A 24,090-nucleotide genomic window follows, 5' to 3' on the forward strand; every position below is an offset into this window, starting at 1 on the left:
TAATGCACATTGGCCCACAAAGACTTTTCCCCATAAGACACATTGTGAAAGAAGCGGCTGTAAAATGGTGGATAAATCTTTTTAACCACCAGAACTTGTTTCAGAATTTGATCCATGCGGTCCAGTAACATTCTGAAAATCTACAAGAGACGTACAAATAAGCTGAAAAGATGCTTAAAGGCTCGGTACAGCTGAGAGGAACCACAGTCGGGGGAAAATGCTCTGTGAGTTGTCAGCGTCGTCAAATGAAATCAACACATAAAGTTTGGAATTTCACCATTCAACCCTGAAACCCTGCTTTTCCCTTTAACATCCCCTGTTCCCTCATCGCTGTCATCTTTCTCCTTTTCCCCTCCTCACACACAGTCGCACACATACAGTTTTGTTATCAGTTCAAAGCGCAGGGAGAGGTCAGTGAGGGAGCATGTCAGTCAGACAAGTTGTCACCCAAATGATGACATATTGGCCGAATCTCCACTCGCCTCCCAATCAAGTCCAGACCTGGCTTTCTTGCACGCACAGTTCCTGTAAATAGAGATCGATGGCACTCAGGTGAAGCTCGCGGTCCCTTAGCTCAGTCACACACAGTCAGCACTCTGTCTCTGCCATTAACCGCTGCTTACAGTCAGATAGCTTTATCTAATTTATCTGGGTTTCAGTGGAGAGTTTTAGGCTCCCATAATGGTCTAAATTCTGTTGCAAATGCCTTTTCACCCAGAACCCTCGGAGCGCTGAACCCTTGTGCTTTTTGTGTCATATTCGACCATACTGAACACAATTGCTGTTGGCGTCAGGCTTCCTCCCACCTCATGCAGTATACAGTATAGAGACAGCATGATGGAGGGAGAGCCTTCACCTGTTTCTGATCTCCACTCGGCTACTAACCTTGACGCCTGTCCAATGGGCTTGTTTCCAGGGAGACAAACATCTTGTAACCCAACACTGTGAGTCTTGCAATAACATTGTCTTTATCGGCGGCGATGGATGGAATTTTCTCATTTCACGTCTTGAAGCCGTGCGAAAATGCAGGAATGCTTTTCCTCCTGGTGAATGTAGAGCGGAACATGGGCAAAATATTTGCTTTCTTTCATGCTATTTTCTCGCACTTTTCCTGCACCTTTACTGTCCTTCTATCTTCTTTTCTATCTTTGGCCACTTTAGTCATACAGGCTATGTTTGGTTAGCAACTTCACATGGAGCTGTAGCTGCTTATGTTTCATATTGAGAACATATCAATGTGCATTTCATAAGTTATCAGTGAGTAAATCCATATTTTGGTGGCGAAAAAAATATAGATATTGTGAAAAAGTGGGGGTCCCAATTTACAGACCTACTGACATTGACGGGGTTGACACTTGTGGCGTTGAATGACATATCTCAAGGGTTACTAACCTAAGTCAGGGAAACTTTCCCAGCAGGACTAAACAGATGCAATATTTTGTAATTTTTTTGGTTTTCTGTCAGTGATTTGGGATTATATTTTTCTCCCATGGAACTGAGTGAGTTGTAAATTCAAATTAAATGTTTTCAGGGAAAGGTTTTGCAGTTTACTTTAATTTCTTAAAAAGCAAGAATACATATAATTCAGTTAAAAGCTGTTTCCTTTACAGCTGGTGACCACAAACACATATTCCTTCCTTTATTTCTATAGTATGTATAAACCAGTGGCAACAGAAACAATGTAGATAAAGAGGAAAATGTTCCTTATTTTAGCACACTTTTTTGTTGAGTTTTCTCTCTGCCTCTTCAGCGTCTCTTTGTTATTGTTGCTTTGAAACCCACAGGGATCCATAAAGTTTAATGTTCTGTCACTGAATAAATCCTAGCTTTTACTTTACCTTTGCACTTTTGCTCCTGTGACCTCTTTGATTAGTAGAGGGAACTAAGTGTTGAGAGAGAGCTGAAGTTTGAGGAGTTTGAAGTTAAAATACACTGACTTTATTTTGTGTCGGGGTATTAAAAAACAAATGATGTCGAGGACAAATGCAGGACAAAGGCTTCTACAAGGGTTTCTGCTGTGATGTGGACAAATCCCAGGGTGAAGCTTTTGCTCTGATTCATTGCCATCACTACATTCATTCCCATTTGGTCAAAAAGCCATTCAGGGTGGGAGGGGTGTGGGTGTCAGCGGGGGCAGAGGTGAAATCCAAACTTTTAAGGCTAAGCCATAAAGTTTGCATTAAAAACAACCCTGGACCTCAGATGGCAAATGTGAACAAAATAACCGGACTCATTTTCTTTTCTTTACCACAAGCTTCCTCCAGGCGGGGGTCCGCCAAGTCGCAAATTAACGTTGATTCAGAAACAACAGAAGCCTTTTGTCTCAGAGGGCTCGGATTTTTTTCTTTCTTTTTTCTCGACCATCGAGCCACTTGGCTCCGCGTCATGTTATTTTTCCACGCATAAAACTTTCATGATGAAATAAAGCAGAGGGTGCACGGCGGCGGGGACGGGGCCACTCGCTAGGCCTTTTGGCTGCTATCACTCATGAACCTGCCTGACTGATGAGGCCGAGCTGGCTTCTTTTTCTGCTTGTCTGAGTCTGTGTCTGTCTTTCTTGCTGTCTCTTCTCTGCGTCTCTCTTTGTTTCGGTGTCTTCAGTCTACAGTGGAAGTCCCTTCTTCTTTGTGTCCCTAACCTTTCTATTTCTGTCTCTTCACCTTTCTCTCTCTCGTATAACTTTCTTTGTCGCTGTCTCCCATTTTATCTGTCTCTTTCTCAATTTAAACTCAATTACCATACATTTTTATTGGCTTGCACGCCTGAAAATCAATCTTGCTGACAAATCAGAAACGCTCCTGTTATCTGTATCATTCTCTTTCTCATCTTCCCCCACCAAACACACACACACACACACACACACACACACACACACACACACACACACACACACACACACACACACACACAGAGGCTCAGGTTCCCTCAGATGTCGGGTTTTAGGATTCATTCTGGACGTCAGATGAAGAAGTGCGTCTGGGTCATTTCCACGAGGATGTTGGTTTTGCCCGCAGAGCGTCGCTTTAACGTCGATATCTGATATTCATATTCTGTCATCTCTGATGTTTTTCTAAGCCCCCTCTACCTGTCCTCATAAATAAGGTTAAGCTGTGGATTTAATGGGGCAGCAGCAGACACTGATGGCTGCTGGTGTGTCTGACACCACATTTATCTCACATATCATTAGTTTTGTGACTCAGTTTCATGTTTTATGATGGGGGAACTGAACTTGTGGCCCCTGGATACAAAAATAAGCTTTTTCTAACCCTAGCAAGCAATGGTTGAACTAAAGCATTACATTTTAAAGACTAGGGCTGGGAGCTGATTTAGGAACCACCACCGTGTGAAAATCTGACACACCTGTCATGCAAACACAACCCTGAAGTCCCTCTTAAAGCTGCACTTGTAAATATTTTGATATAAGCAATGGATTAAATGGTTATGTGTATGTGAAAGGTGTCATTCATAGTGGCAAATGCACAGAAAAGTATAGCAGCTCCCTTAGCATTTTTCAGCTTAATGTTTGGTTTTACAGCTGTAAATAGCTACTAGCTGGTGAACACTGAAGCACTTAGCAGTATTTGTACAATACATTTTAAGCTACAGTTAGCAGCCAGCTAGCTGAGCTTAGCATAAAGACTGGAAGCAGGGGGAAACAGCTAGCTTAGCTCTGTCTAAAGGAAATAGAGAAACAAAGTACCTCCACTTCAGGTGGACCACCATAGAATTATTTTATCAAAAAATATGTACAGTGCAACTTTCTGGGCTTACAAAATTAACGCGATATATATAATTAATTGAACAATTCAAATTCAAAAAATTATAGTTATCTCCCCGTTGAGAACTATACTTCTTCTTTCAAATGAGGACCCCTGGGGCACACTAGAAGAGGAGGGACTTCACCTCCACTCCATTTTTTTAAAGTACACAATGTTTTTTGAGTTGGTGGGGACCAAAACCGTGTTATAAGGCATGTGAATATTGGGCTTACAACTTATAGACAAAGAGCCTATACTGTATGTGTAAATAGGCAACTATTTGCTAACAAGTTAGCCATAGCAACTTATAGTTAATATTACTTTTAAGCTTTAATGTTCAATTAAAGAACAATATTTTTCAGAAGCACCAGTGAGAAACACATTAAAGGTAGCTAGATTATCAACTGAAACCCCAGTGTCCTGTGGAGAAAGCTGACTTGTTCCACTTTGTGTCGGTGTTTTATAGACTTTATGGTTGCGTTTATGCTTTATTAGTTATGATCATTTATCTTTATAGATCCGTTTTAGCCATTATTAATTAAGTATTTTGTGAAAGTTTGACGTTATAGTGTTTAGTGCTTGTAAATATTATTTTAATAAAGCCTTGCAGATAAATTCTGTATAAAAAAGCAGTTTATTTTAGAGTGGTGCTAGTTCACTGATATTGTCTTTTGAGAGAGAAGTCGTGGCTCTTCCCATTCACCTCATACAGTCAGGATTTTCATTAAGCTGTTTGGTTCTACATCAGGAGCATTTTCACGACAACGATATATAACAGTAAGCAGATTCTAGCCATATGAAAGCATTTTTAACCTGACACAAGCCATCAAAATTAAAAGATTACATTTGTTCAGTGGTTCACTTTGAGAATGCGACAGGACAGACGTTAAGGTTAATTGTGAAATGACACATTAGGCTTAGTTCTTCTTGCCTCTGCTGCAGAACTATGAAGTAGCATTATGAAATATCTTACTGAGAGGTGTTTGGCAGAAAGTACTAAACACACGTCTGACACACAGAAAAACAGACTGACTGACAGGAAGCATGACAGAAAAGAAAGTGGGCTGTGAGCTGGGAGTTCCTCTGTGTTATTCGATGAAGGTGGGGGCGAGGGGCGGGGGGGGGCAGAAAGGATACAGACAGAGCGAGAGTTCATTGTGATTTGATAAACGCAGCAGTCAAAGTTTTACAATCACATCACACTGCATTTGGAGTATTTGATGTCAGCGGTTCAGGACTGGGTCATGCGATCATTAACAGCAACCTGAGAGAGCCTGTAACAGCAGTGTGTGTGGGAGAGTGTGGTTACAGAAATAATTCAGTCGGAACCAGAAATTTGCTGAATTGAAGTCAATACTGGTAACTGATTAGATTATATGTGTGTATGCAGCCAAGCCATTTAGTCTATTACAATAGAAATATGGGTTTGTTAGTGTCAGGGAAAATGGAGACTACACAATTATAACTTAACAATCAAAAGATACTGCGCAGGCTGACATAACAGTCCTCTGTCTGGGTTTTGTCAGTGTGATTGTGGTGCAGCAGATACAAGGCACAGCTGCACACCTTAATGATGGCCAAAGTATCACCAAGGATATTTTATGAATACAGCTCACCTGCTATGGCTAGAAACAAGTTAATGAGATTGGAGAGAGTGAACCGGTGAAGCTGTGGGCAGCAAAACTAAAACAATGAGCTGAAAAATGTTAAAAAGCTCAAAAGAGCTGAGGAGAGCTGCAGAGCTCCACATGAGACATTGCCATTTGAGCCATTGTTATTAAAAAATGTTGGTTATATATCTACTGTAACATGCTCGACTTTAAGATTCAAACAAATTATTTATAGATGTAAAACATAAGAGTCAGACATCGTATTACAGCTGTTAAATTATGAATTAGACTTATTTATGACCAACATGTTCCAAGTGTGTGTAAAGAACATAAATCACTGCTGTATACTTTAATACAGGAAAGTATTTACTTGTATGTAAATATTTCCGTACATAGGAATGACTTAAGTGATTAAGCTTTTTAGTAATTTAGTAATTTATTAAGAATGCACCAGAGACTGAAAGAAGGGAAGAGAATTGTTTGCCATAATTATTCTATAAAAGCGGGTCCTTGTGCATTTAATTGGAGACTTATTAAGAAACTGAGTCGAGACTGAGTTGAGAGGGAGGTCACTAGACCACAAAAGAACCAGTAGCTGATATGATGTTTTTTTACATCACTATTCAAAGAATGTGTCTAAATGAACACAGAGATAATAACTCACACATGTTTATCAAATCAAGGCCAGAAGTTGGGCAGAAGATCAATGTGCATCAATTGTACATTATGGTTTAACATGACAACTCCAAAATAACTACAACACACAATAACACATATACTAAATAGGAGGCAGGAATAGCAGGAGGAAAATATCATTTTCCAAACATTTCTGAGTGCAGGAATAATCTGACTGGCGGAGGTAAACGCCTGTGGGTGGAGCTCAAGACAGAGAAGCTGAGTAATATAATATCACCTCAGAGCAAGAAACCTCAAAAACCACCCAAAGTCAGAAAGATGGTCAACTTACCATTAAACAACCCTAACATCAGTTTAGTTGATGTTTGTATTGAGAGCTTCAGTTCCATGAGACCGGGCAATTTCATTTTGAGCACTCCCAGCAGGATAAGACCATTTGAAGTATTAAGTTATTTTTTCCCAGGAGAAAAGACTGAACTCTGAGTCAGTGTTCACCGGAAGAACAACTAATATACAACTGTTCTGACATTAAAGGGCCGATATAATGTTCATAGGTGTGGATGATCACGTGAAAATAACAATTGTTGTTTTTTCTTTACCTTAGAACGAACTGTTCTCATCTACACAGGTCCTCTTTACTTCCCCAAATTTCAAACTATTCCTTTAAAATTTACTTGATTTTCAGGGATTTTGGAGACATTTTGTAGTGTGTATTGTTTGCTGAAATTATATTGAGAAATAAGCTGACTATCACCACTGATTCTTTTTTAAGGCGTTGTGTTGCAGACACCATTTCAAGATATTGTGTTCAGTGCAGAGCAATGCATTTCGACTGTAAAACACACACAGCCAGTACTTTCCGTCCACTGCTTTCGTTCATTTCTCTGCTATCTGTGCTCTGAGCGCCTGCTGCCTCCTTCTCTCTTTCACTCATCAGCTCTCAGAGACAGGAAGCAATTCACTAACCCCTCTCATCACCACTCCAGTTGTTCCCGTCTCCAGCACTTTGGCATGCCATTTTGATAAATACCATGACAATTCATATACAGCGAGCCCAGCCATACCATATTATCCTCAATATGATGGAGTGTGTGAATACGGAGCGCAAATCTAGGGCCCCTGACTGAGTATAATGCAGTATCCTCTTAAATCCCTTCAAAAAGCAAGCATTCCCTCATGGATTCATGAAAAGAGCCCATTTATAGACATGAAAAAAAAAGCTCGTTTCAACAGACTTTAAGAGCTGCAGCCAAGGAAAACAATGTGCCTGGCCAGAAAAACTGAAGTCTGTAATGCAGCGACTTAATTCCATTCTCTCGCATGAAAAGAGAATAAAAAGTTCAGGGCTGGCTGGAAAACTCGCTGTGTCCGAATTGTGTGCGACTGACAGAGGCACTGACATACAAAGTATCACTCTGCACAAAAATCAACTCAAGGCTAAATCACACCACAGGCTGCCACAGTGGGGCCAGAGTACGTCACAGTGATATGACAAGTGATTTATAGACAGCTAAGCCAAAATGCTGAAAACGGGATTGAAAGAAAACGTGCGAGAGAGAGAAATAAGCAGACTGGGAAAGGGAGAGAAAGTATACAAAGACAGAGTAATAAAGTGAGGGGGAGAGAGAAAGACGGAAAGCGCTCGGTGCCAGTCGTCAGTCCATTTGGTCCATTAATGTGCAGAGTAACGGCCTCGCTGACTGAGATGATAGGAAAATGGCCCTTCCTGTAGGGTAGCCCTTGAAGTGATGTATAGTAGCGAGGACGGAGCGCAGCGCTGGATGGCCGATTCCTCCTTCCTCAGCTCGTCACGGGCATAAACAACAGGGGGCCTTCCTGTTAAAGAGAGGGCACTTTCACAACACGGAGCCAAACCAAACTAAAGTGTATGAACTGTATTGTTCTGGTCTGATAACTTCAGTTCCAACTTTAAGTGTTGCTACCGCTGTCTTTTTCCAAAGAACACAGAGTTTAAAACTGTAAAAAACAAAAACAGTAATTGACAACAGTATACATTATGCCACAGACACCTCAAATAGTGAATAATCAGTGATCTATTAACTATAGCAACAGCAGTTATACTCACTTGAGCTTTTAACACACTGCTGAAGCTAATCCTTACAATTACGTGAAACTTTGTACTACTTTTTTTATTTCACCATGGATCAAATGACGTACAATCAGGGGCATTTCCAGATTTTTTTGACTGACTGGCACTGATTTATGCAGGGGTATGAAGTAGCTCAGCTTTCCAGTCATTCACAATTTCTAATTCCAATCCTGTTTAGGGATGTAGAAATATTCAAAGACACGAGGCAAAAATTACACATTCATACCACATGCAAAAAGCTGCATGTTTTTCTGCCCAAACACTGTGTGGGATTAGCATAAAGTGGGTGCATCTGCAAAGTGGAGACTTGTATGTACCCATAGAACCCATTTTCATTCAGATATCTTGAGGTCAGAGGTCAATGGATCCCCCAAAATTTAATTTAAGCCTAACTTTGGAGCGTTATTTAGCTCTCTTCCCAACATGCTAGCACTTTATAGTTGGTACCAATGGTTGTGTTAGGTCTAGTTTCATATGATACCAGTATCTTCACTCTATCTTTAAAATGCCCGCTACAGTGGAAGAGGTAAGAGTACTGGCGTGGCACTTGGGGTGGCCCCCCGGAAACGCTCCTGTGTGCAATTGTTTTGGTTTTACGGCCTAAAACTTTTTTGTTTGCTCACCAACACCAAACAGCAACTAGCTGGTGAACACAGTGGAGGCTTTGGCTGCTTTAGCTGACTTGGTGGAGACCATTGACAGTGTATAAAAAAAGTGAATATTGGACTCCAACTCCAAATGAATGTTAATGTTAGTCTGTTAGACCTATCGCCGTGATGCCTGATTTGGTCTGAATACGGAGTTGATTTTAGTCAGTGTTGCAGTTTGTTGCATCAAAATATCAATCAATGCTGGTTTAAAGAACTGGTAATGATGTAAATACAGCCCATGAAGTGCTATAGTAAATCTGTGATTGTCGAAATATAGTGGACATGGAGTTGCTGTCGAGCACGTCATTGCTGCAAAAAACTGTTATAAACGGGATTATAGTAAAGATAATGGTGGAAAAAAGACATTTGGAACATTAGTGTTGTTTTTACACCTCATCTGGATGAGAGACGAGGTTTGAGGCAGGAACTGAACTGACTGAGTGAGAGGAGGGTGGGCCCCACAGCTGGACTACACTTGAAATGTAAAAGTTTCATCATGAAGCTTTAAATAGCTTCAGACATTTAAATATGATCCATCGTGTTCAGCATTGTTTGTCCTTGTTCTTTAGCTGACTTGGAAATTGCAACCTGCTCTATATCAAATCATTTAAATGAAATACCTCTAAATCCAAATCATTCATCATGTTCCATGTGGATGTCAAAAGGTGCATTCTCTAAACATCTATTTGTGCATGTGATAAGCCTAAACAAATAAATCATTCTAATAAGTGTTTTCAGTTAAACAACACCAACTGCATAAACAGTAAACACACGAGACAAAGTCTGGTATTGTTGTACAAATGAACGGAATCTCAAACTGCAGTTTATGTGCTTTACAACAACAACATAGTCTGGATGCAGTTAATAGGGAGAGAGTTAACAAGGTGAAGCCAAGTGCAAGCACAGGTCTGCTCCTGGAGCCCGATGCTGCGAACCGTTCCTACTGGCAAAGACAGATACGCAATCATGGCTGGCTTTTAAAATACAGCTGCTCCAGAAGCCTGAAATGTGAATAATAGGTGCAATTTGAGATCGTTGTCAATTTTTCAAATAACTGACAAACACATTGTGGATGATTGTTCTCAGACGGGGGCCTCTGAGGAGGAATTGCCAAAACAAGTCGCTTAGAGAAAATTGCAGTCTTGAAAACACTCGAGGAGAGTGATCACCATTTGCTAATGAAAGCTCTCCTCATGGGAGACATTCAGACTCACCCGTCACACAGGCACAGACTGACATTTGTTTTAGAGATAGTTTTTTAAAGTTTGGGCCCCGGCTGCGGAGGCTCCCTATGACATGTTTTCGTATGATTAGTGAGAGTAAGAGCTAAGTAGGAGTCCGCTGTTGGATGGCACAGCAAACTCGTTTTTCAAGAAGTGCGTGTTTGTCTGTCTGCAAGTTTTCAAGCCTTTTTGCGCCTGTCTTTCTTTGGTTTCTGAGTTCAGCACCTATCTTAAGATCTGGTTTCTCACTTTACTTATGTGCAAAGGGATTTCCCCAACTCCTTACTCCTGACCATAATGAAACTAAATTTCCTCTTTAAAGTCAATCCATCTTCTTGCCGACAGTACGGTACATCAACCACTGGACCAGACAGTAAGACACAATAAGAACTTAAAAAAAAAAAACCCTGCAAAAGTATTTTCCTAATTGGGCCGTTTGAGAAAAAGCGTGTCAGGACTGAAATCCATCACGCTGATTGCTGGCCTTGTCTGCGTGGAGCCACATGGGGGTGGTGCTGTGTGGGGTTTGTTGGGGTTCTTGTGGTTTTGGATTCTGCACATGCTAGTTGGATCTCGAGAGGGAAGCCCTCGCGCAGCCCAGAGAGCAGCTCATTACCTCGGTTAGTCATCAGCCCCACTGTCTGCAGCAGGATGATAAATGAGCGGGTCCTCATGTGTGGCTCTGACAGCCCCGTGGCACGGGGTCAAGCTGACATCTATCGAGGGGCGCAGACAGCGGGGAGGCCGAGCAAGAAGCAACCACACTTCAGAGAACCTGTGAGGGCTTTCTGGGAATTTAAACACACCCTCCAGGGGCTGCGCTGGAGGTCTTCTCTGGCAGCAGACGTTGTGTGAACAGTTGATATTATTTCTGAAAGGATAACTTCCCTTCCATCTCCTCACTGATCATTGTCATTTTTTTGTTCATTGTTAATAACGCTGTGTATATTGTTACGTACAGCGAGCACACAGCGTTTGGGCACATTTTGGATTTAGTAACTTAATAATTTGCTTTGTAAGACAAAGGCAAAGTAATCTGTGAATACTTCACACTCCATCACCCTGAGTTAACAGAGAACCAATCTTGAGCACTAACAAATTACACCAGCTAACACTCACTGCAAAACTTTAAAATACTTCAACCAACTCTGGTCGGTTGGAGAAACAAACTCCATCATTTGTTAAATTTAACTTTGTTAAATACTTTTCATCGGTACTAACACTGCAGCAGAGAGAGTATTCTTTCTCTACAGCTGAAGATATAATGTTTATAACACGGTGAAGAACTCAGCTTTCTTTTTCTTTTCCGCTTTATACTCCAGAACACACACCATCTTCACATTACACACATTCAATCAAAATTTGATTCTGAAAATCCTGTGAGATTTTTTTCAAAAGATTCCCACCTCTAGTCTATAATCAATTTTGTGTAGGGCTCATTATCTTTATTTTTAATCACTACAGGTCCAACCGGGCAACAAGCAAGATTGTCAGATGATCAAACAGGTTGTAAACAAACCTCCAGGTTAAACACATTTCCTTGGAAAAGAAATTACCAAAATTGTTGCCCCAACTGAAAACTCTGACTTCCTGGTTCAACTTTGACCTACTTGTCCATGTTGTGCGCAATTGCTGTGCAATTTGGGATTATTAGCAACATTATGGGTGGGCTCACTTTGGTTTTCCCTCTAAATAAAGTGGTAAACACTGAAAACACACTGTCAGCATGTTCACAACCTGTCTGATCGCCTGACCACTCAAGCTTGTTCCCCGATCTCAACCTATTGGTAGCGGTGTCGTCTGTGTTTTCAGATCACAGCAATCACTTTAGTGAGTACCAGAGACCAAGATGAACAAACTGTAGTTTTCCTTTAAAGTTCTGTAGTTTCAACAAGAGCTTCAAGCTGATGTGCAGCGTAAACTATTGCTCTTCTGCATTTTCTTCCCATAATTTGCTTTAATTTCTGTTAAAGTAGTGAAGACATATTTTGAGTTGTCCTAGAAGTTGGTCCACAAATAACAGTAAATCAGTTTCGGCAACCTACCCCTCATTTTTAAGAAAAAGGAAATTTTTCAGTTCAAATTATTAAAAACAAATCACATTTCTTAGATATTTAGATATTTGCACACAGGTAATTCTACAACTGAGCTTTCCGTGGCCATCGGAACTCTCTGAATCTGGAACAGTGCTCAGCAACCTTTACTATCAAAAGAAAAAAAACATCTGTCTGGAGCAGCAAAACACATTTGATCCTTTTAATGGAAATTTCTTGCTGCAGATCAAGCATAACAGTAAACCAGCAGTGTTGGTGGTGAAAGCAAACAAATCTGTCCACACACTATAAAATGATCCATTTTCTTCTGAGACATTGGAATCGATAGCTAGCCCACCTAAGGAGACTCAAGACTATTAGCCACCGCTATTGAGGTTTGGCAAAATCTAAAGTAAAAGGTGCTAGGTCAGAAGGTAACATATATGGAGCGCATTTTATTTGACAAAATGTTTAAAACTGTTTATTTGGTGTGTAATGGCTACGCTTTGAGAATGTAAGGATCCCTTTAGGCCTACAAGAATGACGAATGAAAATGTTAAAAAATAACTATTATTCATTTACATCCAATTTTTTGTCAAAGCCACAGGGAGCCAGTGAAGAGGGGCTGCATGAGGCTCTGGAGCCACAGGTTGCCTCCCCCTGACCCCGAAGATTGGCAAAATCTGTGATATGGGAAATACTTGCTTTAGGGACTCACATTCATCACCAGACACATACACACTCTCTGTCTCTCACACACACACAAACATATGACAGCGATGACTCCTTTGTCAGCGGATTGTCCATGTACTGCATGAACGAATAAATGTGGTCTAATTCTCCTCAGATGTCAGTTGTTGTTTTTTCACCGTAAGGTCTGGCAAATTGCAGTGATTTGCAGTTATAAATTTGTCATGCACAAGTTTCCCCTCTGACTCCGGCAGACATTCCTCTTTCAGCTGGCACTGCTGCGGCTACTTGCAACGCTAATGTATGAGACAACCGGATATCTCCCAGAGAGAGCGAGAGGGCCGTATGTTTGTGTGTGGACCTGTCACTCTCGGCTGAGTGATGCTGATGTGAGCCGAAGTGGCATGACTGCGGCTCTCTATGAGGGAGGTATGGCACAGGATCCAGACTGGAGTGGGGCATGGTGAGAGTATGTGTGTGTGGACGCCTTGGCAGACATCAGATGAGGGGATGTCATGCCCCTCGGACTCTCCCACACACACACACAAACACAAACATCCATATCCAACAGCAGCGAGCATGAATGGTCATTCAGCTCCAGCCAGCGGTATGAAAACAAGTCAAAGGGAGGAAGAGGAGGAGGAAAAGGGGGAGGATGAAGGATGGGGTCTCGGGCCAAAAGAAACATGGTGGGCTCGTCTGTCCTCCTCCCTGTCCTGATGAGCACCCCAGGCAAATATTCTGTGAATGAGAGCATATTTTGGGGGGCTACACTTCCTATTTTACCCTGCGAAGGCGAAGGAGGAGGAGGTGGGGGAGAGGTGACTCACCCATGATGTCATACAAGATGAAAAATTTTAAATGAGTCTCAATGTGTAATAGAGGACGTGAATTTTGGCCTGCCTCTGGGTCTGGTACTTCTATTAATGTAGAACAGTGCTGGTTTTTGACCTTCTCGGGCTCAGTGATCCCCAAAATAAAGTCGAGCCCTTTGAAATTCCCCCCGGTTAGCATTTCTTTCTTGTTTGTGTTGTCGAAGAAAAAACTCTAGAAAGCTTTTTAACACTCTACAAAACAGCGATGGTGAGGCATGAATGGGTGAGAATGGAATAGTTTGCCACTTATTTAGAAATACGCTTGTTTCTGGCTGAGAGCTCGATTAGACGCTGAATGCCAAAAGCCAAGCTCTGTCTGAGGGTGAAAAATCCACCTACCAGCGCCTCTAAAGCTTTCTAATTAACATATTCTATAGTCTCTGTAAATTTAATCTCATGGTGACGATAAGGCTCCAGGAAGCTAGCTAAGGAACAGTCCGATATGTTATTCCTCGTAAAAAAAAAACCCACTACTTATCATTTTTACACCTCAGCTGTAGCACGAATTAAACAAACGAGATTTAACGTGTACATTAGTGAGCTTTAGAGGTTCTGGTCCGCAGATTTTGTCACTTTCTGACTGAGCCAGGCTAGCTGTTTCCCCGTGCTTGCCCGTGTTCATGATAAGCTAAGCAAACCGGCTGCTGGACTTAGCTTCTTATTTAATGGACGGACACGAGAGTGCTATCGATGTTCTCATCTAACTCTCAGCAATAAAAGCAAAAACCATAATTCACGAAAATTTCGATTTTTTTCCTTTAACTACCCAAACGCAGAGAACATGATGAGCTGAGACATTTCCAGCACAGCTACAAAGAATAAAAAATGTAAAGAAGCATTCATTCCGCTGTTTTCTTCATAGAAGTTAAAAACTCCTCACGGAACAAAAAGCCTCAAGCTCGTTTTAATATTTGTGTTAAACACCTAATAATGACTGTTTTTCTACGTTCAGCCTCTCGCTCTACACTCTCTACTTTGTAACCCGGCTGACGTGTGTGGGACACAGAGCCTGGACACGCTCCTTTGATCCCTGGCTGCAAACCCACGATAATGAGGTGACTTTATGATCATTGAGAATTTATGCTCATTGGATATAACAGTTTTCAATTCAACAAATTATGAGCCTTGTCCGTCAGAATGTCCGCTCTGACATTTTCCCCAGTTCTCCTTTTGCAGGAAAGCCATTAAGTGAGAGGTCTTATGAAGTTTTCTGTGGGTGTGACAAGTACTCATAAGGGTTTAAATTACCTTTGAAGTGGCGACTAATCACTGTGGTGAAGCAGTTTTGGCTCAGTGGCTACAGCTGCTTATCCAGAGGAGTCGATATGGAGCTGGGGCCTTTAGGCTAACTTATTTAAGCAAGGAAAGGTGGCACAAAAGAGTCTGATAGTCTTCAGATATCAAGGATAAAAGGCAGGTTTTGTCTCTGTCAGCAATCAATTCAATCACAAACAAAATAAGAATATAAAATGTAGTTCTCAATGCGAAGTGTAGACTGTACAAATATAGAGCTTGAAGTCCTCATACCTGAGCAACAAAATAGGTAGTTTGTCACTGCCATCCAAAATGACCCATATTAGTATTTTCTGACCTGCCACCAGGTTTGGTTTAGTTCAGGCAACTAAAACTAGGTTGAGGTTAGGAAGAGATTACAGTCATGGTTAAAAGAATTTAATTGTTGGTAGCAGATTGATGTGAACTGTGGTCTCCAGTATCAAAGCCATGCCCTTTGTTCCCCCAACCATCTTCCCTGACCTCCTTCTTAAGAGGTTCTGTGGCACTATAACCACGTCGAACTACTCTCGGGGCCTCCGATCCCAAGGGCCTGGTTGGAAATCAAGCCTTGGCTACTGTTACCTTTGCTTCTGAGAAGGAAGAGTCATTATACGCTTGACCACAAGATGCTGCTTGTCGGGAAAAAAGAAGCACTGATTGTTTTGGAGTGTTGGATCTAATTCTGTTGTTTTTACTAGGGAAAAAAGTTCAATGTAACAGAACTCATCTTTCCTCAATTCAACGTCAGTTTATTTTGAGACTGCACATAAAAAACACCATCAAAGAAAACTCACAAGAGCAACATTAGTTTTTCTAACCCCATTAGAACCAATTAGACAACCCCACGCTGAGTGATAACAGAGTTTGATAGCTCCCTGGGTGGAGACAGATGCTATCTGGCTCTCTCGCTGAAGCACGACCTTTAAACACACCAGTGTTTTACTGAAGGGGACCCCAGTCCCAGCAGAGTCCTTTATCTCTGATGTAAGACATGGTGGTGTCAAAGAACCCCTTGTGATGCGCCTCAATACCAGTAGGAGGTATTTTAATAGATGTCTGACCCGTGGTGTCTCTAGCCTGCCGCCATCTCTCTCACAGGGAAACTATTGTGCTGCATCAGAAACCCAGTGAGCAGAGGAGTCCCTAAAAATCAGTTAGGTTGTTCTTCTTCTGCTGTTGCTTGTCACTCATGTTGATGAGCTATCAGATATCCTGAGGCTGAGATAACCATCTTTAGTTAAGTCCCCACACACTGTTTAATCTGTAGTGGTTTTATGTGCCAGCTTTTTTTTTTTTTTTTACCACACTTTTTTAACTTTTTATTTAGCCATGCTGAGGTCGGATTTTACTTGTCCAGTAAAATGCACAAATATTATTACTTTCCAAGGTGGTGATACATTTGTATTTGTCAAAGTATTTGTCTTATTTTTAAACACAATTTTTAAATACGATACAATACGATATACAGATTTGTATCCAGATCCATAACGTTGCATACCATGAGACCCAGTGATAAATAGAATTAGCTCCACCTTGAGAAACAACCATAGTAAAATTGCTACTCACACATTAATGCATCAGAATTATTAATCCAACGATATGACAGCCACTAGGGACATTTTTCTGTATTATGCGTTTTTTAATACACTTAAGTATTTACGTTTTTAGTGCAGGACTTTATTCCACTGTGGTAGTTGTACTTGCTGTAAGTAAAGAATCTGCATACTTCTCCCCACCCCTGACAACCACTCTCTCCCCAACCACAGCAAATTTGGCTTAAAACATTATCTTTGAAAAGCCAGTTTCCGAATGCTTAGGACACCAAATGTCACCACAGATATTTATTGTTATTTATGTTAAAGGTTCCAGCTTTAAAACCTCAATGGGTCTTTGTGTAAGACCTTGAATAGCCACACCTGACTAGTTCACACTGCTTCCCCTCTCTCTCTCTGTGATGGAGTGGGTTGATGTTGTATATTTCCAGTATAGGTTTAATATATTGTAATGGAAAGCTATTCTGTTGTTAACTTGAATCAAAACTCGTATGCAGTTCACCTAAAAGGGTGCATGTCTCTCGTTGGCTGTGCGCTTCCAGGCGTCACCATATCACATCCAGCAGCAGAGCCTCATGCATGCGTCCTCCCCCGGTCTCCTCCCATTGTAGAAACAGCTGTGGACCGTGAACCGTGGAGTGCGGGTCTGACACGGATTACCTGGATACCGGCTTGAAGTCTGGGTGGGCATCAACCAGCGACGAACAGAGAGCCAACTCTTCTGATCAAAGTTTCTCCACGTTTATTTTTAATCATTTCCTAGAACTTCAACCATGGCATGGATTTTTCACACTCTGCCTTTATTACTGATTCTGGAGTCGAGCTGGAGCAAACTCCTCTCTGAGGATCTCGGTGAAGCCGTGCGTCAAGGTGCCGATGTCCCGCCGGCTGTGGAGGAGCGCGTCTTTGCGCACGAAAGCGCAAACCGGGACATGGTTTCCATCAACATGTTCAAAGTGTACGAGAAGTACAGTAAAGAGCCGCAGAGCCAGAGGGACGGAAACACCGTGAGAAGTTTTAAAGCTGTCCCGAGTGAGTGAACAACGTTACTGTACAGGAGAGAACGGTTGATCCGGTCAGAATGAAATAATACTTACTGCTGGTGCTGAGTGGAAGCTTTCATAATATCTCTACACACTGTTTACATCTGCTTTATTAAGAATCCCTCAGGTGTCTTTATGTTACTGGTATTTCTATTGACTAATGAACATTTAGTGAGCATTTTGTTAATAAGTCTAAGTATTTTTACTTTTACTTATAAAGGAGGTGATTTTGTATTTTTGTGAAGCATGCTTTGGTGTCAGTAATAACTGAACTCATTTCAATATATCACAGCTTCTTGAAAACAGACAAAATGTTTCTTTTCTAAAGCAAATTAAAAATCAGTGAATCAGCACAATAGCCTATTCTTATTTACTCTATAAAATCATTTTAAACACAACTTATAACTGTTTTATGTTACTTATCGTCGAATGAAACTTTATTTATGTCATCTAACATGTTCTTAATCTCATTTTTGTTTCTCCACTTTATTTTACTTATTGTTGCTCATTTCATTACAGACTAAATCTATTACACACACAAAGAGAATGGCAGAAAGTTCACATTAAACTTGTCCAATCTTGTGCACAAAACAATACCCTGAAAAGATTTGTGACATCCTAAACATCCTAAACGCAGGTGTTTTATCAGTCACACAGCAGCTCTCGCGCCCTTTGGGCTAAACATCTTCACCTCTATGCTCCGTCGGTGCTAAGATTTAGTTGAACTGGGGGACTTAAATTCTCGAGCACTGTTTGTTGCCCGGTAGCTGCAACAGCCGAGGTGTTAGACAAGAGCCTATTATCACACTCAGACAGCGGCTGCACGGCGAAAAGCCTCAGAGGAGCTCTTTCTGCTATAAGCATTTCCACATGCCTGCGACAGACCTACTGGACTGATCCAGTGTTTGTCTCTCAGGCTGTGGTGGAAGTGTGGGAGACAAGGTTGAACTTCAAGAGTATAGCGATATAGAATGAGGGTGCTGGTCATGCGTGAGGCAGATACTTAGGCTTAATATATTCCATGCTGCTGCTTGTGTCAGTCAGATGTGTTGAGCAACATTTTGCACAAGATCTACTGGATGCTGTTATTTATGTAAGTCAAACATGCCAGAATGGGATGATTTAGGAGGAAAAAGGAGAGAGGGGAAAAAGTTCAAGAAAGCAACCCGATCGCTTTCAACAAAACATCTGTTTGGTTGAACCAGCAAGCACATCACTGTTTATAAATCCCCCCCCCTTTTTAAAGCCAATAGATACATTAGAAAAAGCATGGAAGACAGGATTAAACAAGGTTTTTTTCTTAATTTTCTCTGAAGTTTCTGAACATGAACTTGTTTTTTTAGTCAATCGTCTCATTCTTCTTCTAATTTCTAATTCCCCAGGAGTCCTGCACGGCAAAGACGTCTTCCAGTTCAACCTGTCCTCCATCCAAGAATCAGAGCTCATCCTCTTCGCCTCTTTTCATTTCCTCTACAAGCGGCCCCGCCACAACCAGCGACCGTGGCGTTTCCGAAGGCCTCGCCACCCATCCGGTGGCTTCCAGCATCCCTATCCTCCCTCCCCGCAGCTCCTCTTCCATGGATCGCCCCCAAACTCAGCTTTTGCAACACCGCTGGGAAACATAACTCTGGCTCCTTTCAAGAAAGGCTCTTGGCAAACAAGGGATGTTACGGCGGTGGTGAAGCACGCCAGGGATGTCAAAGAGCTTGTGGTCACAGTGGAGTTTGATATGGGGTTCGGGGCGGCTCGGGTGCAGCAGAGGAGTCCTCATGGCCAAGAGCGCCTCTCTCCAGCCAACCTGCCCTATATCTTGGTATACGCAGATGATCGAGCTATAGATGAGCCTAACAGCGTGGCCATGTCACTCCAGCGATACGGGTCGTTCCCTGTAGGGGAGGATGCGTCCCCCTCAGCTGCAGCCTCAGCCTCGAGGATCCGGAGGGAGCTTCACCTCCAGATCCAAACCAACGATATTCCCGAGGTCCAGTACAACACCTTGAAGAACCACGAACTGTGGCAGAACACGTATTTCCCTGCAAAAGCCAAAGCATCAGTGAAACCAGGAAGGAAGCAGGGTCAGGAGAGCAACGAGGGCCTGAGTAAGCCCCAGGTGCTGAGCTTCGATGAGAGGACAATGAAAAAGGCCAGGAGGAGACAGTGGACTGAGCCCAGGGTTTGCTCCAGGCGCTACCTCCGGGTGGACTTTGCTGACATTGGTTGGAGCGAGTGGGTTTTGGCTCCAAAGTCGTTTGATGCCTACTACTGCGCCGGGACCTGTGGATTCCCCATCCCTAAAGTGAGTCAGAGAGACCTTTAAGCTGATCACACACACAGACCCTGCTCCTGCAGCACGGATGTCATTCAGTGTCCCACATCAGGAGTTATATGAACTGAAACTTCTGAAGATACAGTTGCATGTTGCACGGATTCAATCACACACACATACACTGAAAACGTATGCACATGAAAAGTGTTCTTATAGGAAAAGGCAAATGTGATGAAAACTGGAATTTCAAAAGCATGCAACAAAAATATTTCAGTCACTTTGCAAATTTTTTCAGGCATCAGTTGGCATTTTTTAAAAATATATTTTCACGGTAATAACTTTGTTGTATTAGCACTAATCCATTTAACTTATTTCCTTAGGTGGTGCGTCCTTCCAATCACGCCACCATCCAGAGCATCGTTAGAGCTGTGGGAATCGTCCCCGGTGTCCCTGAACCGTGCTGCGTTCCAGAGAAAATGAGTCCCCTCAGCGTTCTTTTCCTCGACCCACACAGGAATATAGTGCTAAAGGTTTACCCCGGCATGTCCGTGGATACCTGCGCCTGTCGATAGGGCCGGAGCCACCGGATCAATCAAGGTGCGATCACTCAAGATGAAAGATTGCCAGGAGGACGTACGTGTAGACTCAGCATATATCAAGAGAGCATTTCCACATCGAAGAGGACAGTAGTGATGAGGACAGATGAGGATGAACTAATAGGGCTCTAGTTCTTGAGTCTCAATTGAGAACTCTCTTCTGAATCTTGGACTGGTGACGATCGGATGTTGACTCGTTGTCTAACAATTTTCATATATGTGTTTTTCTCCACACTGCATTTATTTTTCATCCAAAAGCAGTTTTGAGAAGTGCACTTAATACAAACCTGTGTATGTAATGATCCTATATTGTATGTATTGACTAACTGGATGTTGAAGTTAAGTATGAAGCTCCTGCAGGTGGACCTTCATCTCTGTTGATCCTTCATAAGCTTTTTCAGTCCTTTTTCAGCAAATTTTCACTTTTATAAAGTGATTTTGCCTGTCTAATATTAGGCAAGATAAGACATGACTTTCTCTGGTCTCAGACCTGGTTGTGGAATTGGTTCCAACTTCACTAAGCTGGGTTTCTGAAACCTTCGGACATCAGTATCCTCTACTGCCTGCCCCTGTTTGTAGGAACTGCATTTTGGACGAACTGATGAACCGTACACTGACTCACAGACTCAGGAGGGTCTGAGGGACACAGAGGCTGCATGGCAGCACATTTGAATCTTACCAACTTAATCCACCTATATCATGTAAATACTGTAGTTATTAATGCAAACTAAATCCTAAAGTACTTATTCTTAAGTGATGTGTCACACGGGGTGGCACATCATTGTCATTGAACACCTCCCATATATTGGCAAAAGATGTTATTCATGCATGAGAGGTAATATCTTGTTTGAACTATACTTCTTTAAACTATATTTCAATAGTCAGTTGTTTAGATCTTGTATATAATGACACACATTGAGAGTGAATGTACTACAAGCATTGTGTGTCTTGTTTCTGCTACAGAGGAAAAATAGTGCATTGCTGCCACCTGCTGTGCATTTCAGGAACGTTTAAGGGACTAAAACATTTTGAAGGAGAAAGTTCTAGTGCTTCCTGTGGCTATTCAGTAGTTCCCTTTAATACATAAATACTGTTTTATCAAAGATGACATGTACAGTAAGTAATAATAGTATATTTGCGTAGTAAGTAAGAAGGATAAATGTATCCAACTGTATAAGTGTAGGCTATGACTAAAAGTGTATTTGAATAGTTATGTGATGTGTGCTTTCACAAATCATAGACATACTGTACGCCTGGTAAGGAAATAAACTGAATTGTACATATAGTCAAAGATACTTGCTGATTTGCTTAGGTTTTATAAAAGGTATATACAGCATATACAGTACCTGGACATATACCTTACCATAACTTACTGTATGTCGATACGTACATATACATTAGATAGATGAGAGCCAAAGGGGCGTAAATTACATTTGACCAACAGTAAAGTTGGTCAAATGTCCAGAGTTTTAATCTTTAATATTAAAACTTCAGAAATGTGTGGATGACAATATATTTAATATACAATATTTTGACTTTTAATGAACAAAAAACATGGTTTAGAATTCACATGTACTCTTTTGCCAGTAGAAAGAGCATCAAGAGCTTAGTTATGTCCCTCTGGTTCTCACCCCTTGAATTGAATTTAAAGTTAAGCTGTTATCTTGGTTTACTTATGTATAATGTTAATCTTGAATATAACAGGTCAAATGTGTTGAGTATCATGATAATGTTCCTTTCCTCTCTGAACAAAGCTACAATTAAGAAGTCTGGAAAACCTGTAGTGAGATTTGATTTTATTAAATTAACTTTCACTGCTCTCATCAGTGTCCTCCCGAAGCAGATCTCTTCATTAAATAAACCATGATAAACCCGTTTTACACAGAACCAATCCGAGAGACAAAGTTCGCAACTAGCTGGTGAACACAGAGGGGCATTTAGCAGCTTAAAAGCCACATATTTTCTTCAGAAGTTGGTGGAGACCCAAAACAGAGCTCAAAGGAGAGAGAATTTTGGACTTATTTGTATCATGCTGAAAGAAACACAACTTCCAATGAATGCTAATGTTGCTCCATGTCTGCTTGATGACTTAATAGGCAACTGTGTACCACCAGTCAATGTTGAGTTTGTTCCTCTGCCCCCAAGAAGGCAGCATTTTTTACCCTGCTTTAAAGAGCTGCTAATAATAAAACAGTTAATTGGAGAGTTTAAATGTTACATAAAGTTTCAAAGCCCTTTTGACCCTTGGATACTTTCGCAATTCTTAACTTGAAAACATAAAAGCTTGCGTTGATTATTGAAATTAAACATCGCACTCCTTCGTACAATATTTATGTCAGGCATAAAAAAAAGGCTATTGGTCAAACTCTAATATAATTTGATAGGTTTTTACTGCATATTTTTCGACCCAGTAATATGACCACAGATCTTTCTCAGTCCAGTTTTCCCTGCTGTGTTTGTTTCTCTCCTGTGTGCCTACATTATTTGCTGTATCCATGCCAGTAGATTTTGTCGTCGCCTTTCATCCCTGATTGACTCCATAGAGAGGAATTCTTAAAAGCCTGAAAGGGCCACAACAAAAACATTTTTATGAAACCCGGCGTGAACCAAGTACTGAGTGACTGCATGGGTGAAAGACAGAAATTCCAAGATAGTCCGGACTCAGGCCAACGTCCCCAGACACATTGGCTTGTGGTTGGGGCTCAAACCCCCCCACGGGAACAAGGGGCAAATCCCATCATCCATCTAGCATATGCAGGATGTAGTGGTGAAAGCCACCACCATCATGTCCTTTGTTCCATTCGCCAGTGGTGTGAAATAAGCTCTCATGCTATCAGATTTTATAGATTCCCCCTATATATGTTTATGAACATTTTACCTTGCATTGCTCCTAACATTCTGCGTCTGGTTGTTCTTTAAAAAGTGCAAAGGAAGTGAAGTCATGTTTTCTTGGAATAAAGAATTAGGGAATTAGTGATAGCTGCCATGGATGAACAAGAACATTAAAAGAGATCCCCCTAGATAAAGTTCTACAGAAAATCAAAGGAAAAACATGTGAGAGTCACTCACAGTGCTTGACCGACAGGGTGGTTTCTGGGAAGTGCAGTGGAGAAAAAAATACAGAACTTTACACAATCGTGATGTGTTTCCCATCAGAAGTATATCTTTGTTCCCTTTTTATTTTGAAAAATACCTACAGTATGTGGGAACACAACAAATTCTTTCGACTGTCATATAATCTAATAATGAATAGTTTTCAATAGTTACTGAAAAGGAGAGGGAAGACGCAGCTGCTCTAGTGAACGCAAACAGCTGCATTCAGAGTCTATTATGGATCAACTTTTTCAGTTTGATATCTGAGTTCCCTGAATTATACACATCTTCACCAGCAGAGAGAAGAGACACATTCTTGGAGGAACATCAGCTATAAAGTCTAAATATCCATCATTTGGGACAATAAACAACAATTACGATACCAGTCAGCAAAACTTGCTGTATTTATTTAGTCATATTGCTTAACATTTCTTCTATATTAAGCTACAACTGGCTAGCTGCTAGCACAGATTCAAAATACAGAAGAGTTCAGCTGTGGCTCAGGAGGTAGAGCAGGGCATCCACTACAGACAGAAGATTGGCAGTGCGCTGCTCCTCCAATACTAGAAAGTTCCTGCACTGTGAATTCCCATGTAACTAACCTGGTTTGATATTTCACCAAGATTTTTGTCTGGTCTCAATATAGTAATAATAGTATTCATTAATTTGTTAAATAATT

The 24,090-nt window shown here is 41.3% G+C and overlaps 1 protein-coding gene across 1 annotated transcript; it reads left to right on the forward strand.

The window, feature by feature from the left end:
* Window positions 1-16,811: 16,811 nt before the first annotated feature.
* gdf10b (growth differentiation factor 10b) lies at window positions 16,812-22,141 on the forward strand. The gene is made up of 3 exons (XM_051418446.1): window positions 16,812-17,445; window positions 18,839-19,752; window positions 20,103-22,141. Exons 1-3 carry the CDS (start codon window positions 17,187-17,189, stop codon window positions 20,292-20,294), a joined length of 1,365 nt encoding a protein of 454 aa, XP_051274406.1. The 5' UTR covers window positions 16,812-17,186; the 3' UTR covers window positions 20,295-22,141.
* Window positions 22,142-24,090: the final 1,949 nt, after the last annotated feature.

Source organism: Dicentrarchus labrax, unplaced genomic scaffold (assembly GCF_905237075.1).
Source record: "Dicentrarchus labrax unplaced genomic scaffold, dlabrax2021, whole genome shotgun sequence".
NCBI classification, from domain to species: domain Eukaryota; kingdom Metazoa; phylum Chordata; class Actinopteri; family Moronidae; genus Dicentrarchus; species Dicentrarchus labrax.

What these genes read in the sequence shown, in the direction of transcription:
- gdf10b (XM_051418446.1), top strand. Translation starts at nt 17,187, where the DNA reads ATGGCATGGATTTTTCACACTCTGCCTTTATTACTGATTCTGGAGTCG. An exon ending in AAGTTTTAAAGCTGTCCCGA is followed by an intron (nt 17,446 to 18,838) that starts GTGAGTGAACAA and finishes CTAATTCCCCAG; the next exon opens with GAGTCCTGCACGGCAAAGAC. An exon ending in GTGGATTCCCCATCCCTAAA is followed by an intron (nt 19,753 to 20,102) that starts GTGAGTCAGAGA and finishes TTATTTCCTTAG; the next exon opens with GTGGTGCGTCCTTCCAATCA.